The 18,796-nt window shown below is 36.3% G+C and overlaps 1 protein-coding gene across 1 annotated transcript; it reads left to right on the top strand.

Moving 5' to 3' along the window:
- Positions 1-5,429: 5,429 nt before the first annotated feature.
- LOC144345258 (uncharacterized) lies at positions 5,430-17,866 on the top strand. The gene is made up of 10 exons (XM_085496184.1): positions 5,430-5,540; positions 6,610-6,779; positions 6,899-7,050; positions 12,605-12,696; positions 14,271-14,408; positions 14,506-14,604; positions 14,826-14,902; positions 16,013-16,151; positions 16,292-16,387; positions 16,518-17,866. Exons 1-10 carry the CDS (start codon positions 5,501-5,503, stop codon positions 17,864-17,866), a joined length of 2,352 nt encoding a protein of 783 aa, XP_085352310.1. The 5' UTR covers positions 5,430-5,500.
- The last annotated feature ends 930 nt before the right edge of the window (positions 17,867-18,796 follow it).

Here is an 18,796-nt window from a genome sequence, read left to right as displayed (position 1 = left end):
ATGGTTTGTTATGGGTGTGATATAAACGATCTAGGCCATGGTTTGTTTTAGGTGTGATATAAACGATCTAGGCCATGGTTTGTTTTAGGTGTGATATAAACGATCTAGGCCATGGTTTGTTATGGGTGTGATATAAACGATCTAGGCCATGGTTTGTTTTAGGTGTGATATAAACGATCTAGGCCATGGTTTGTTTTAGGTGTGATATAAACGATCTAGGCCATGGTTTGTTATGGGTGTGATATAAACGATCTAGGCCATGGTTTGTTTTAGGTGTGTTATAAACGATCTAGGCCATGGTTTGTTTTAGGTGTGATATAAACGATCTAGGCCATGGTTTGTTATGGGTGTGATATAAACGATCTAGGCCATGGTTTGTTTTGGGTGTGATATAAACGATCTAGGCCATGGTTTGTTTTAGGTGTGATATAAACGATCTAGGCCATGGTGTGTTTTAGGTGTTATATAAACGATCTAGGCCATGGTTTGTTTTAGGTGTGATATAAACGATCTAGGCCATGGTTTGTTTTAGGTGTGTTATAAACGATCTAGGCCATGGTTTGTTTTAGGTGTGATATAAACGATCTAGGCCATGGTGTGTTATGGGTGTGATATAAACGATCTAGGCCATGGTTTGTTTTAGGTGTGATATAAACGATCTAGGCCATGGTTTGTTTTAGGTGTGATATAAACGATCTAGGCCATGGTTTGTTTTAGGTGTGATATAAACGATCTAGGCCATGGTTTGTTTTAGGTGTGATATAAACGATCTAGGCCATGGTTTGTTTTAGGTGTGATATAAACGATCTAGGCCATGGTTTGTTATGGGTGTGATATAAACGATCTAGGCCATGGTTTGTTATGGGTGTGATATAAACGATCTAGGCCATGGTTTGTTTTGGGTGTGATATAAACGATCTAGGCCATGGTTTGTTTTAGGTGTGATATAAACGATCTAGGCCATGGTTTGTTTTGGGTGTGATATAAACGATCTAGGCCATGGTTTGTTTTAGGTGTGATATAAACGATCTAGGCCATGGTTTGTTATGGGTGTGATATAAACGATCTAGGCCATGGTTTGTTTTAGGTGTGTTATAAACGATCTAGGCCATGGTTTGTTTTAGGTGTGATATAAACGATCTAGGCCATGGTTTGTTATGGGTGTGATATAAACGATCTAGGCCATGGTTTGTTTTGGGTGTGATATAAACGATCTAGGCCATGGTTTGTTTTAGGTGTGATATAAACGATCTAGGCCATGGTTTGTTTTGGGTGTGATATAAACGATCTAGGCCATGGTTTGTTTTAGGTGTGATATAAACGATCTAGGCCATGGTTTGTTATGGGTGTGATATAAACGATCTAGGCCATGGTTTGTTTTAGGTGTGATATAAACGATCTAGGCCATGGTTTGTTATGGGTGTGATATAAACGATCTAGGCCATGGTTTGTTTTAGGTGTGGTATAAACGATCTAGGCCATGGTTTGTTATGGGTGTGATATAAACGATCTAGGCCATGGTTTGTTATGGGTGTGATATAAACGATCTAGGCCATGGTTTGTTATGGGTGTGATATAAACGATCTAGGCCATGGTTTGTTTTAGGTGTGATATAAACGATCTAGGCCATGGTTTGTTTTAGGTGTGATATAAACGATCTAGGCCATGGTTTGTTTTAGGTGTGATATAAACGATCTAGGCCATGGTTTGTTTTAGGTGTGATATAAACGATCTAGGTCATGATTTGTTTTAGGTGTGATATAAACGATCTAGGCCATGGTTTGTTTTAGGTGTGATATAAACGATCTAGGCCATGGTTTGTTTTAGGTGTGATATAAACGATCTAGGTCATGGTTTGTTTTAGGTGTGATATAAACGATCTAGGTCATGATTTGTTTTAGGTGTGATATAAACGATCTAGGCCATGGTTTGTTATAGGTGTGATATAAACGATCTAGGCCATGGTTTGTTTTAGGTGTGATATAAACGATCTAGGCCATGGTTTGTTTTAGGTGTGATATAAACGATCTAGGTCATGGTTTGTTATGGGTGTGATATAAACGATCTAGGCCATGGTTTGTTTTAGGTGTGATATAAACGATCTAGGTCATGGTTTGTTTTAGGTGTGATATAAACGATCTAGGCCATGGTGTGTTATGGGTGTGATATAAACGATCTAGGCCATGGTTTGTTTTAGGTGTGATATAAACGATCTAGGTCATGGTTTGTTTTAGGTGTGATATAAACGATCTAGGCCATGGTGTGTTATGGGTGTGATATAAACGATCTAGGCCATGGTTTGTTTTAGGTGTGATATAAACGATCTAGGCCATGGTTTGTTTTGGGTGTGATATAAACGATCTAGGCCATGGTTTGTTTTAGGTGTGATATAAACGATCTAGGCCATGGTGTGTTTTAGGTGTGATATAAACGATCTAGGCCATGGTTTGTTTTAGGTGTGATATAAACGATCTAGGCCATGGTTTGTTTTAGGTGTGTTATAAACGATCTAGGCCATGGTTTGTTTTAGGTGTGATATAAACGATCTAGGCCATGGTGTGTTATGGGTGTGATATAAACGATCTAGGCCATGGTTTGTTTTAGGTGTGATATAAACGATCTAGGCCATGGTTTGTTTTAGGTGTGATATAAACGATCTAGGCCATGGTTTGTTTTAGGTGTGATATAAACGATCTAGGCCATGGTTTGTTTTAGGTGTGATATAAACGATCTAGGCCATGGTTTGTTATGGGTGTGATATAAACGATCTAGGCCATGGTTTGTTTTAGGTGTGATATAAACGATCTAGGCCATGGTTTGTTATGGGTGTGATATAAACGATCTAGGCCATGGTTTGTTTTAGGTGTGATATAAACGATCTAGGTCATGGTTTGTTTTAGGTGTGATATAAACGATCTAGGCCATGGTTTGTTTTAGGTGTGATATAAACGATCTAGGTCATGGTTTGTTTTAGGTGTGATATAAACGATCTAGGCCATGGTTTGTTTTAGGTGTGATATAAACGATCTAGGTCATGGTTTGTTTTAGGTGTGATATAAACGATCTAGGCCATGGTTTGTTTTAGGTGTGATATAAACGATCTAGGTCATGGTTTGTTTTAGGTGTGATATAAACGATCTAGGTCATGGTTTGTTTTAGGTGTGATATAAACGATCTAGGCCATGGTTTGTTTTAGGTGTGATATAAACGATCTAGGCCATGGTTTGTTATGGGTGTGATATAAACGATCTAGGCCATGGTTTGTTTTAGGTGTGATATAAACGATCTAGGCCATGGTTTGTTTTAGGTGTGATATAAACGATCTAGGCCATGGTTTGTTTTAGGTGTGATATAAACGATCTAGGCCATGGTTTGTTTTAGGTGTGATATAAACGATCTAGGTCATGGTTTGTTTTAGGTGTGATATAAACGATCTAGGCCATGGTTTGTTTTAGGTGTGATATAAACGATCTAGGTCATGGTTTGTTTTAGGTGTGATATAAACGATCTAGGCCATGGTTTGTTTTAGGGAGGTAAAAACTCATTTCAGTTTGAATTTCAATTTTTTAAATACTTATAAAAATCATGGCAGTGGGGTTGTGGTCGCGATACACTTGTAGCTAATGTTAGTTGCGAAAAGTACGGAGCTAAGTCTGACACTGGACACGGGCTAACGAAGTGTGCGCGAGCGCTTAGCTCGGGCTAAGCTCCAAAAACACCACTATCATTTTGGAAGATTTACTAATATATTCATAACTATCCATTTGTGTATGTCATTTTTGACAAGACAATCAACGAGAGTACATCCGCTATTCTCGACGGAAAATGAATTGACGATGAGATTTTGTAATACTTTCTGTTATTCTGCAATCAGATCTGCACTTTCTGAATTTGTATTGTTATTCTTTTATAACCATAGAACTAACATTTATACCCCCCCCCCCCGGTTACTGTACTGAGGAATCATAGTTATATTCTTCCAGAGGCGACGGCACGATGTTGTGTAGGGGGGAGATCTGCCCATTACCCCTCACCTTACTTCGAATCCAGTGAAGGTGTAAAACAAAAATGTGTTTTAAGCCCCCTACTATTCTCAATTGATATATAAATGGATTTGCAAGAATGTTATTTGAATAAAAACTGAAGGTGTGGATAGGAACACAAATAATTCCAGGGCTTTTGGGGGAAAATGATAGCTAATGATGATATGATACAGCATTCATTTTTCCAGTAAATGGAAACTTGGTTATAACCAAGTCGCAGATAATGCATTTTGGCAACAACAAAAAATCCACAAAAAGGACATAATTTGGAAACCAGGAAAGTAAAACATACACGTATTTAGGCATAACCATATCAAAAACACTGAATGGTCGTACACAATTTATTGAAGTTTATAAAAAAGGTATGACAATCTTAGCATATGGCAAATCAATAATTAACCAACACAACAGTTTTAATCGATTTGAGTATGGTGATGTGTTATGGCATAGTATAATCATGCCATCAATGAATTATGGGTGTGGAATATGGTTTCAGGATAGCAGAGAGGTTAAAAAGAAATTACAAAATATTCAGTACCAATTTGGGAAATTTGTATTCAAAGTAAATAGAAATGTGGCAGGACCTGCAGTTTTGGGGGACATAGTATGGGAAAATTTGAATTACATTCCAAGATAAAGTACGGATTCAGCTTGATTTTCAGGGGCCCTAATTGTTGTCGACATAGAAGTGCTATGGTTTATTCCAATATACTTACGTAACACAAACGTGCGTCGCCAAATGGTATCGCAAATAAAAGTCGACAAAAGCAGAATGTGTTTTTGGATCACACAACTGAAGCTATCGCAATCGATAATACGTTTATTAAACTCTCATCATGGCCTAAACCGTGAGAATACACCATACACGAGAATTCAACTGTATATTACAAGTGTATACCCCGAGTTATATAGAATTGTAAGTAGACATAGCATAGGTTATACTTACACTTATTGTAAAATTCACTTACATGATATATCCCCACCCCACCCCACCGTATCCCCACCCCACCCCCACCCGACCCACGAAATAATAGAAAGATAACTAGTCTAGTCACAGCTAACTTTTTTTTTTAGCTCCATGGTACAATTCAATGTATTCGGCGAAATATTTGTTTTCAGAACGGGTGATGATGTCTGTCTCGTGTGTCAGCATTACGAAAATACTAATTGCTAGCTCTCATCAGTAACATTATTACCGAGATACTAGTCACCGAAATCAAACACGCATAGAAGCGGGCAACTCTGACGTCATTTTTGTCTCAACCAATAGCTGATAGTCGGAAAAAGGGGTTTCCCCATAAAGACTAAAAATAGAATATGAATACTTGGAACCGAAAGCATCTATAATTATCATATAAGCTGTAAGTCCTTCACAGCTACATCATATGCGGCATAGACTGTGATTTGACAGCAGCGTTGCCTGAAGTTATTTTGAATCGACTTGTCTAGAACTAAACATGGCTTGTCGGCTTGACGATGGAACCCAAGGGATAACAGGTACACTGTATATCTAGTTTCTAACGAAGAACGCCGTGCCTGCTTTATAGTGGGCGTGATGTGTTTTGGTCGAGGATTCTGTGAAAACGGTCGTGGGTTGTTCAAGCAATGTGAACTACGTCTACTCATATTGCGTTTATTACGCCATTCATATAAACCTTAATGATATTTATAAGACATTTAATTTGTACTAATGTTACGAAACGGATAATTCTCGATACACTTCACATCACGCATGAATCTGAATGCTGCAAGTAATATATATATATATATATACACAGTCCCTGTGATAGAGGGAATGTGATATATATATATATATATATATATATATATATATATATAATACCATGTGTATTTCTAAGAGATATGTTCGTTTATCACACATGGCACACACACGACAGCGAGGCCCTAGTAATTTTACGGTGGCTTGAGGTGTCAGATTATGAGTCATACATCCATATATGGTCATTGGTACGGGGAGTACCTTTGAATACATCCCCTGCGTGGGAGTGGCATGTACGTGCTTTTTGTATATGTAAAGAAAATGAAGTGGTACCATTGTAAAACTGAGGTTCATAAAAACGAACTTCTGCCAATATAATGTTAAAGAATTATCTTCTAGATAAATTGTGTCTGAACTCTTTTGAACCAATTTTGTTGAATTTTTTCGACCATTACACATCTCATCTATTTTTAGAGCGGGAAATAAAATACTTTTACGTATTGAGTTTTTATTATACTACTATTATTAAAAGTTGAAGTATGAAAATCATGTGTGGTTGGGACATTTTGTTTAAAGGGCGGAGGTCGTCGCGCAGCGTGTGTTCAAATTCTATGTAAACAAACAATGTATTTTACACATGTTGTATACGTCGCTGTGAGTCCCATATCGAACAAAACGCGACGCGACGCGACGACCACCGCCCTTTAACAAAACTGTTGGTGTATGTAAATTATACAAATAAAGAACACTATGTAATATATTTATTTAGGAATTACAAAATAACACACTAGTATATCGTCCGATATTCTTGATATAGTTAACACATTTTTCTATTTAAAAATGCAGAGAGAGATCACACACTGCTATATCAATATCAGAGGGCACCGAGAATTGAAATAATAATTCAGCCGAAGTCTAAAATATTAAGATGGCGCTACCAATCGGAAGGAAATACAGCTGGTAGTTTGGTTGGTGACAATAGCACTCCTGATAACATAACCTATCCTACCATTGAGGTAAAGTATATGATTATTACCCAGGGTAATGTCACAGATCTTCACTATGACAACCAGCTAGAATATATAACTTATAAATTCAGTTTGGTTGCTAAAATGTTGTTCTTTTCATATAACAGATCAAAAACTATTGCGGTCCTGCAGAATTGGTGATTAGTTTGGTGAGCAATGACAACCCACCATGTCCACATTACTGCAGTTTAGTTGGCAAGGATTGTCAAGAAGATGGTACATGTGTATTGAGGATTCCTGCTGGACAACAAGTTATCAGGTCAGTATTAACCCTACTACACATATACATATCTTAGTACAACTAAATACACATATAATAAACACTGTAAAATTTGACTAAAATATTTTACTGGAAATCGGAATTTAATAAAAAATAAAAACATAATGAAAATAAAGCAGTCTTAATGTTATATATCTATTCTAAGCTTGAAATAAAGAATATCTATGTTAAATCTCAGAACAAGTAATCATAATCTAGCAATTGAAAAGGGCAGACATACTAATCCAAAAACCTCTTTAGAAAATAGAATATGTAAACAATGTTGACAAAATTAAATTAAAAATAAGTTATATTGTTTTCCCTGCATTGCATTAATTTTCAGTCTGACAGACACATTTTTTTTTATTAAATATGATTACCAATTATCTACTGAAATAAAAGGGGATTTTCAAGTTCAAGTACATGTACCATATTATTAAATAGCGATGGTCACGCATGTGTGACATTAATTTTCTCATAATCCAATGTACAATTTTAATGGAAATCCAGAATACGAGTTTTGATCTGGGCGCAACATGCACTAAGTACCGCCATTGATTTCTTTGATACCTTCCAATCACCAAGGAAATCACAAAGTTAAATCTTAGTAATGTCTCAGTTTGTACTCGTTGGTCTGTGCAACAGTCAAAGTTGCCATCTTTGTTCATAAGAGTTCCATATCTTGCATATACGCAACAACCACTGCCCAGGTCAATTTAACGATAATTAATTTCTATTTTTATATAAATTTTCAAACATTGATGTGATATATTTAATTACATAAGCTTGCGTACATCATTGACACTGATTTAACCATAATTCAGTAGAAATAGCAAAAAATACATTTCAAGTGAAAATAATATATTGTAAAGTAATGTTATAGATAATTTATCTCTTCAGCCTTGGCCTAGTTAATATATTGAAATGCTTATATATACAGTTATTGTGAAGTACCAAGCTAGTTTCAATCACACGATGGACTTCCTCTTTTTTTAGATTATGCCCATGCATACTTCACTAACCAGTTAAATTCATGCGTTTCTATGCCAACAAATAGTTTTATTTGTAATAAATAAAAATGTCTAAAAAGCTGTGAAGAAACCTGAAACATTCTTTTGAGAACGTCATCTTTGTTGTACTACTTATATTGGCTTGCATAGAGTTAAAAGTCATTGAACTCCTCCAGCTGTCCCACATTATTCTTTAAGCAGAAACAATCTGTATTGTAGGATACACTTCCTCAATTTATAAACTAAGTACATATCTGCAAGTATGTAAACAAGAACAGAAATAACAAACAACTAAACACACTGGTTGATTGGAGACTCATTTTATTAAGCAGATATGATCATGTATTGAGTTGACAGGAACAAGTAGATGGATAATTGAATAGATGTATGACTCACTCATGTATTGACAGGAACAAGTAGATGGATAATTGAATGGATGTATGACTCACTCATGTATTGACAGGAACAAGTAGATGGATAATTGAATGGATGTATGACTCACTCATGTATTGAATTGACAGGAACAAGTAGATGGATAATTGAATGGATGTATGACTCACTCATGTATTGAATTGACAGGAACAAGTAGATGGATAATTGAATGGATGTATGACTCACTCATGTATTGAATTGACAGGAACAAGTAGATGGATAATTGAATGGATGTATGACTCACTCATGTATTGACAGGAACAAGTAGATGGATAATTGAATGGATGTATGACTCACTCATGTATTGAATTGACAGGAACAAGTAGATGGATAATTGAATGGATGTATGACTCACTCAGGTATTGACAGGAACAAGTAGATGGATAATTGAATGGATGTATGACTCACTCATGTATTGACAGGAACAAGTAGATGGATAATTGAATGGATGTATGACTCACTCATGTATTGACAGGAACAAGTAGATGGATAATTGAATGGATGTATGACTCACTCATGTATTGAATTGACAGGAACAAGTAGATGGATAATTGAATGGATGTATGACTCACTCATGTATTGACAGGAACAAGTAGATGGATAATTGAATGGATGTATGACTCACTCATGTATTGACAGGAACAAGTAGATGGATAATTGAATGGATGTATGACTCACTCATGTATTGACAGGAACAAGTAGATGGATAATTGAATGGATGTATGACTCACTCATGTATTGAATTGACAGGAACAAGTAGATGGATAATTGAATGGATGTATGACTCACTCATGTATTGAATTGACAGGAACAAGTAGATGGATAATTGAATGGATGTATGACTCACTCATGTATTGAATTGACAGGAACAAGTAGATGGATAATTGAATGGATGTATGACTCACTCATGTATTGACAGGAACAAGTAGATGGATAATTGAATGGATGTATGACTCACTCATGTATTGACAGGAACAAGTAGATGGATAATTGAATAGATGTATGACTCACTCATGTATTGACAGGAACAAGTAGATGGATAATTGAATGGATGTATGACTCACTCATGTATTGACAGGAACAAGTAGATGGATAATTGAATGGATGTATGACTCACTCATGTATTGACAGGAACAAGTAGATGGATAATTGAATGGATGTATGACTCACTCATGTATTGACAGGAACAAGTAGATGGATAATTGAATGGATGTATGACTCACTCATGTATTGAATTGACAGGAACAAGTAGATGGATAATTGAATGGATGTATGACTCACTCATGTATTGACAGGAACAAGTAGATGGATAATTGAATGGATGTATGACTCACTCATGTATTGACAGGAACAAGTAGATGGATAATTGAATGGATGTATGACTCACTCATGTATTGACAGGAACAAGTAGATGGATAATTGAATGGATGTATGACTCACTCATGTATTGACAGGAACAAGTAGATGGATAATTGAATGGATGTATGACTCACTCATGTATTGAATTGACAGGAACAAGTAGATGGATAATTGAATGGATGTATGACTCACTCATGTATTGACAGGAACAAGTAGATGGATAATTGAATGGATGTATGACTCACTCATGTATTGACAGGAACAAGTAGATGGATAATTGAATGGATGTATGACTCACTCATGTATTGACAAAAACAAGTAGATGGATAATTGAATGGATGTATGACTCACTCATGTATTGACAGGAACAAGTAGATGGATAATTGAATGGATGTATGACTCACTCATGTATTGACAGGAACAAGTAGATGGATAATTGAATGGATGTATGACTCACTCATGTATTGACAGGAACAAGTAGATGGATAATTGAATAGATGAATGACTCACTCATGTATTGACAGGAACAAGTAGATGGATAATTGAATAGATGTATGACTCACTCATGTATTGACAGGAACAAGTAGATGGATAATTGAATAGATGTATGACTCACTCATGTATTGACAGGAACAAGTAGATGGATAATTGAATGGATGTATGACTCACTCATGTATTGACAGGAACAAGTAGATGGATAATTGAATGGATGTATGACTCACTCATGTATTGACAGGAACAAGTAGATGGATAATTGAATGGATGTATGACTCACTCATGTATTGAATTGACAGGAACAAGTAGATGGATAATTGAATGGATGTATGACTCACTCATGTATTGAATTGACAGGAACAAGTAGATGGATAATTGAATGGATGTATGACTCACTCATGTATTGACAGGAACAAGTAGATGGATAATTGAATGGATGTATGACTCACTCATGTATTGAATTGACAGGAACAAGTAGATGGATAATTGAATGGATGTATGACTCACTCAGGTATTGACAGGAACAAGTAGATGGATAATTGAATGGATGTATGACTCACTCGTATTGACAGGAACAAGTAGATGGATAATTGAATGGATGTATGACTCACTCATGTATTGACAGGAACAAGTAGATGGATAATTGAATGGATGTATGACTCACTCATGTATTGAATTGACAGGAACAAGTAGATGGATAATTGAATGGATGTATGACTCACTCAGGTATTGACAGGAACAAGTAGATGGATAATTGAATGGATGTATGACTCACTCGTATTGACAGGAACAAGTAGATGGATAATTGAATGGATGTATGACTCACTCGTATTGACAGGAACAAGTAGATGGATAATTGAATGGATGTATGACTCACTCGTATTGACAGGAACAAGTAGATGGATAATTGAATGGATGTATGACTCACTCATGTATTGACAGGAACAAGTAGATGGATAATTGAATGGATGTATGACTCACTCATGTATTGAATTGACAGGAACAAGTAGATGGATAATTGAATGGATGTATGACTCACTCATGTATTGACAGGAACAAGTAGATGGATAATTGAATGGATGTATGACTCACTCATGTATTGACAGGAACAAGTAGATGGATAATTGAATGGATGTATGACTCACTCATGTATTGAATTGACAGGAACAAGTAGATGGATAATTGAATGGATGTATGACTCACTCATGTATTGACAGGAACAAGTAGATGGATAATTGAATGGATGTATGACTCACTCATGTATTGAATTGACAGGAACAAGTAGATGGATAATTGAATGGATGTATGACTCACTCATGTATTGACAGGAACAAGTAGATGGATAATTGAATGGATGTATGACTCACTCATGTATTGACAGGAACAAGTAGATGGATAATTGAATGGATGTATGACTCACTCATGTATTGACAGGAACAAGTAGATGGATAATTGAATGGATGTATGACTCACTCATGTATTGACAGGAACAAGTAGATGGATAATTGAATGGATGTATGACTCACTCATGTATTGACAGGAACAAGTAGATGGATAATTGAATGGATGTATGACTCACTCATGTATTGACAGGAACAAGTAGATGGATAATTGAATGGATGTATGACTCACTCATGTATTGACAGGAACAAGTAGATGGATAATTGAATGGATGTATGACTCACTCATGTATTGACAGGAACAAGTAGATGGATAATTGAATGGATGTATGACTCACTCATGTATTGAATTGACAGGAACAAGTAGATGGATAATTGAATGGATGTATGACTCACTCATGTATTGACAGGAACAAGTAGATGGATAATTGAATGGATGTATGACTCACTCATGTATTGACAGGAACAAGTAGATGGATAATTGAATGGATGTATGACTCACTCATGTATTGAATTGACAGGAACAAGTAGATGGATAATTGAATGGATGTATGACTCACTCATGTATTGACAGGAACAAGTAGATGGATAATTGAATGGATGTATGACTCACTCATGTATTGACAGGAACAAGTAGATGGATAATTGAATGGATGTATGACTCACTCAGGTATTGACAGGAACAAGTAGATGGATAATTGAATGGATGTATGACTCACTCAGGTATTGACAGGAACAAGTAGATGGATAATTGAATGGATGTATGACTCACTCATGTATTGACTACTCAATGAATAAATCGTTTGTTAATGTTTGTTATTTTGTGTGTTCAATATTTATTCTGTTGACTTTCATTAGTTGTCAAGGCATTGGTGTGCGATGTGAAAGGAAAAAAGATAAAACTCAAGCATTTGAGAAGAAAAAATTAAACCCAAGACAAGCTTATAGAGGTAAAATTTTCTTCACTTTTCATATCATTACCTTGTCTATGTAACAGCATTTTCTAGGTGCCCTACTGCTAAAGCCAAAAAAAAACACTGTGTATATGCTTTGATAAATCTCAGGGTTGAGCTCAGAACTGGACACTGACATGCCCTGACCGTGTAAATGAATTAAGACCAAAATCATGCCCTCTATTATGTTTCATTCATCAGAAATCATGATATTAATTATGTAATTTTTGTGCAAAAACTGTAGATGAACAAATTGCATACCCCTAGATCAAGAAAATAAGTGTTGTTTGATGGCGGCAGAAGAACTAATGTTTACTATAAATAAACCCATGTGTGTATATGTGCTTTTTATCCATTTTCAACGCATACCCCCTTCACGAGACCCCTCGGTTAAGTCACGACCCTTGATAAGTCATAGTTTTTGCTTGGATCCCAACACCTTTGACCACAGGGATCCCAGGAACTATAATCAACTGTAATACGAACCAGTTGAGCAAGGCTAACCGAGTCGTGACCTCGATGTGGTTCGTTACCAGTCTTGTGATTGGTTGTTGACAAATGCTGAACAGGCCACGCCTCCAACTATGCCATGCGTTCGGACAAACCGTTAGGAATTCCTAAATGGAGTAAATTTGTGTAGTTTTCTACTACACAATAGTTTTCTATTCTGCATATATCGGTAGAATATAGGTAGGGCTTTGGCGAAATTTGAAGAAGCAACTAATATTCTTCAACTTGGTATTTTTGTTATATTTTATTTTTCATTCTTTTCGTCTGTTTTTTCGAGTTTAAAAAATGTAAGCTGGCTGGAGCCTTCATCCCTTGTCCATTTCTTACACTAGATACCAGCCGATAACCCCCCCCCCCCTCATAGAGACTCCGTATTACAGTTGATTATAGTTCCTGGGCTCCCTGTGCTTTGACTTAGCAAGGGGCCACTGTATATTGATTCTTGAGAGAGCTGTTCCTCTCACCAAACTTGGCTATTTCCTAGCCCTAACATATGAAAACACAAGAGATAATCTCCTGTTAACTCATTGGATTATAACCTTATACACTGGTGAATCAAGACGGGTGTACTCAAAAGCAGGACTACCTTTTTGTCCATGGCTATTGTGATTACACTTGCTGAATTGTTATTATTGTTATTATATCTTCTGTGTTGTCAAAATACTGAACTCTAATATTGTGTATTATTCATAAGAAAATTATTTCTCCAACCTGAATGTAATAAAATATCACTTGTGACTGATTCAGGGGTCTGTAAGTGTGCCATCAACATCAATAAAATAATGAGAGTAGGTTGATGGTAATTAAAAGCACATGTGATCTATTTAATCAGATTTAGGTAATATTTAAGGTAGAATGCTACTTGTGCATTTTTCACATCAAAAAGTATTTTGTAAAACATTATATGTCACAGAGTTAAATTTTGAAATATATTTTTAAGGTAAAATGCCATAAAACAAAACATGCTGTTTTCACTGTATATTATTGATTAATTTTTAATTCATTTTATTTATCCTGCATAGGGGTGTATTAAGAGTTATTTATTTTTTTTTTTTTGCTAGACGAGTTGTCACGTCAAAGCCCAGAGAAAATAGATTCCAAATGTGTACGACTTTGTTTTCAATTATTCCTCCCAGACTCTGAAAACAGCTTCACAGTAGCTTTAAACCCTGTCTTGTCTCAATCAATCATGGATAAAAGTAAGTATTAACACATAATAAAAATGTCACATGATACAAATACTGTCATTCACATGATCCAAATACTGAACCATGATTGTATATTTTTTGTACACAGAAGGTAATGGCAGTTTGAAGATTGTCAGAATTGACAAAGCATCTGGAAAAGCCAGTGGAGGAGATGAAATATATATGTTAGTTGATAAAGTACAAAAAGGTATTACCATAGACATCACAAGCTTTGAATCAGAACTCAATTTTTTCATATATTGTCTGAGATGTTCAATCTCTTTAACAGTGGGAAGGTCGTACCGCATTGATTACTATTAAAATCATTAAAGATTAAACTCCTGCTTGTTGAATCAACCCACACTGTGCCTGGTACCAACAAATTGTTTTGATAACATGCAGTGATCCTGACACTATATTTATTTTCAGAGGATATTGCTGTCCATTTCATGGATGGTGATTGGAAAGCTGAAGGAGTCTTTGGACAAGGGGACATCCATCGACAGGTATGTTCACTTCAGTGGATGCTATTCTAGTGAGCTTTCCGCATACACTGTGTATCTGTCATCTACTCATCAATCACATGTAGATTTCTCAAAATACTACCTAACATTGTATTTCTATTTTCTATTGATAGTCTCCTATTAGCTCTATTAGTAACAACTATAATGTTATGGTGGCTGTGGTGCCATCCATCTATTACAGTGGCCATGGTGCCATCCATCTGTTATAGTGGCTGTGGTGCCATCCATCTATTACAGTGGCTGTGGTGCCATCCATCTATTATAGTGGTTGTGGTGCCATCCATCTATTACAGTGGCTGTGGTGCCATCCATCTATTACAGTGGCTGTGGTGCCATCCATCTATTATAGTGGCTGTGGTGCCATCCATCTATTACAGTGGCTGTGGTGCCATCCATCTATTATAGTGGATGTGGTGCCATCCATCTATTATAGTGGCTGTGGTGCCATCCATCTATTATAGTGGATGTGGTGCCATCCATCTATTATAGCGGATGTGGTGCCATCCATCTATTATAGTGGATGTGGTGCCATCCATCTATTATAATGGCTGTGGTGCCATCCATCTATTATAGTGGATGTGGTGCCATCCATCTAATACAGTGGCTGTGGTGCCATCCATCTATTATAGTGGATGTGGTGCCATCCATCTATTATAGTGGATGTGGTGCCATCCATCTATTATAATGGCTGTGGTGCCATCCATCTATTATAGTGGATGTGGTGCCATCCATCTATTACAGTGGCTGTGGTGCCATCCATCTATTATAGTGGATGTGGTGCCATCCATCTATTATAGTGGATGTGGTGCCATCCATCCATTATAGTGGCTGTGGTGCCATCCACCCATTATAGTGGCTGTGGTGCCATCCGTCCATTATAGTGGCTGTGGTGCCATCCATCCATTATAGTGGCTGTGGTGCCATCCGTCCATTATAGTGGCTGTGGTGCCATCTGTCCATTATAGTGGCCATGGTGGAAGCCATAAACCACCTAACATGAATATACAATAAATGATGTACCCACTGCTGCTGAACACAAATAGTGTGCATGTAATTATTTGTAATTGACACTTGTGTGTCTCTGTATTTCAGTATGCCATAGTGTTTAAAACACCATCTTACCGGAATCCAAATATTTTACATCAAGTTGTAGTAGATATTAAGTTATACAGACCATCTACAGGAGAGTACAGTGAAGCAATTAAGTTTACCTATGAACCTATAGTTATAGGCAAGTATAATATACCATATGTTAGCTGTGAACCATGTTAAATTAATATTATGGGATGGAGTAATTGTAGGGCAGACTGGCTCCTGACTTATTCATTTGTACTGATGTGTAAAAGAATTAATTGCAGATTTTTTTTACAGATGGAGAAGGAATTCAAGCCAAAAAAAGAAAAACTGTCTACTTTAATCAGTATATTCCAATGGATGGAAATGTAACAGAACTTCCCGAGTTTCAAGGTTAACAAATATTGATATTTGAATCAAGTCCTTATTCAATAGCAATTTAACAGACTTGATAAGTACATATCTACCATTATGTATATATATTATGGTAGATATATCTTTATTTCTTTTATTAATATTCCAGGAGGATTTATTGAACCAGGTGAATTGAATGTGAAAGAGAAGCTGAGAGAGACAATAGAAGAAAGAAATGGTGCAAAGAGACAGTGCACTACTAATCAGATAGTGCAGCCAACTGGATTAATGGTGCCAACAACAATACCGCAGATGGAAAGTGGCAATTTACAACCTACTTTTAAGCTACCTTTCAAACCTAAGTCCAGAGAGATATTTGCTGGACAATTTCAACAAGTGCACAATTCACCATCTCAAATAATGAAAGCACAGTTGGAAACTCCTGGTCCTATTCAGTTACCAACCAGGAATTCACCATCTATGATGACACCCTCTTACAAGGCTGACATTATGACCTGCAGTTCTGTGCACACAACACAGTCCCAACATAATTCTGAGATCCACAGACCTATAGAAGATAAGTCAAGAGAACAAAAAGAAAAAGAATTTGAACAACAAGCTCAGAGTTTATTTAAAGAGTTATTTCCAACTGTTGAAGATGAAAAAAAGACAAATATTGAAAACCCATGTGATGACTACGGCTTGGTGACAGAAGACTTACCAAAGTATCTTGGTACTTCAGAAGAGTTTCACCTTAATGGTGGGAAACAAGTTAACCTGACTCAACCTCTCAACAGTGCAATGTCTCATCCTTTTGTTAACCAGCCTCAAGTGCTTTCCAGCACAATGCAAGCACAGCTTCAAGGACCTTCCAGGGCCATCCCCCAGCCTCAATCACTGCATGGCTGTGAAATGACAGAAGCATGCTTTACAGATTATGGTGAAATCATTCACCCGGATGCTGCACAAGAGAATTTATCGCAAACAGTTTCAACTCTGAATGGTTCCAGCTTCCTGAACATGGTCGAGGGCTCAAATCAGTGGATGAACCAGGGAAGTGTGACAATGCCCGATAATCTGAATCAAGCCATCAGTAACTCCCCAAGTACCTATATGGAGGGGGATACACCAAGACAGGGGCACAGTAATCTGAATCAAGCCATCAGTAACTCCCCAAGTACCTATATGGAGGGGGATACACCAAGACAGGGGCACAGTAATCTGAATCAAGCCATCAGTAACTTCCCAAGTACCTATATGGAGGGGAATACACCAAGACAGGGGCACAGTAATCTGAATCAAGCCATCAGTAACTCCCCAAGTACCTATATGGAGGGGGATACACCAAGACAGGGGCACAGTAATCTGAATCAAGCCATCAGTAACTCCCCAAGTACCTATATGGAGGGGGATACACCAAGACAGGGGCACAGTAATCTGAATCAAGCCATCAGTAACTCCCCAAGTACCTATATGGAGGGGGATACACCAAGACAGGGGCACGGTTTGTCCTCCTAATAACAGTAATTTGTCAAATTGTTTTCTGTACAACAGTCACCTTAATCTTATTCAAAACATAACAGTTGAAAGTTTTTTAGTTTTCATTCAAGCAACAAATTGTTGCCTTTTTTCACACTGTTTTAAATTTTATTGATCTAATTTTTTAAGATATTGAATCAAATGTTTTAATCAAAGATGTATTGTTTTTCATATGGAAACTCATAACATACAATGTAATATGTAGCGTACAGCAACAATTTGCCTGTACTGTAATTTATTTCATGTGAGCAAAACCTGACACTCCATACATCCTAAGTCAGCTGTGTTTACCATGCACCCATTGACACTGGATATTTTTTTATAAAAAATTCCCCAGGATTCAACACAGGGTAATGCTCTTATTGAGTTTTGTTCATTGCAAAGGTTACTTTATATGTAAATGATTTCCAACAAAATATAGCAGACAATGCACCTGTAAAGGGATATTCCCTGTTATATATCCGTCACATGTGTGACTATAAAGTAGGTGTTGTTGCACCTGTAACCATATCTGGGATATGTATTGAATCAACTTATAGATTATATAAACATTTTTAAAATGTACTATTTTATATAAGAATGATTTTTAAAACCATATTCAAATATTTTACTGATTTATTAGACCTGTTATTTTTAAATATTTACCAAAAAAATAATACAATTGTAGTTGAGTAACCCATATGTAAACTTTTGCATGGAGACACAGTGACCCCTTTTTATAACCAAACTTTCTTACATAAAAAAAGTTTTAATTAATATTTTAATTATGTCATAGCTAAAAAAAACATTGCCGTGGAAACATGTCTAAAAATGCAGGAAATATATGTATTGTAGTCTTTTTTTTATACATTCCAGAAATATTAGTATTGCATACCCAAACTTTCCTAATCTATGTTCAGGTACATTTCT

The sequence above is a fragment of the Saccoglossus kowalevskii genome, chromosome 2 (genome assembly GCF_978046115.1).
Source record: "Saccoglossus kowalevskii chromosome 2, keSacKowa6.1, whole genome shotgun sequence".
Lineage (NCBI taxonomy): Eukaryota > Metazoa > Hemichordata > Enteropneusta > Harrimaniidae > Saccoglossus > Saccoglossus kowalevskii.
This window is presented reverse-complemented; position numbering and strand designations above follow the sequence as displayed.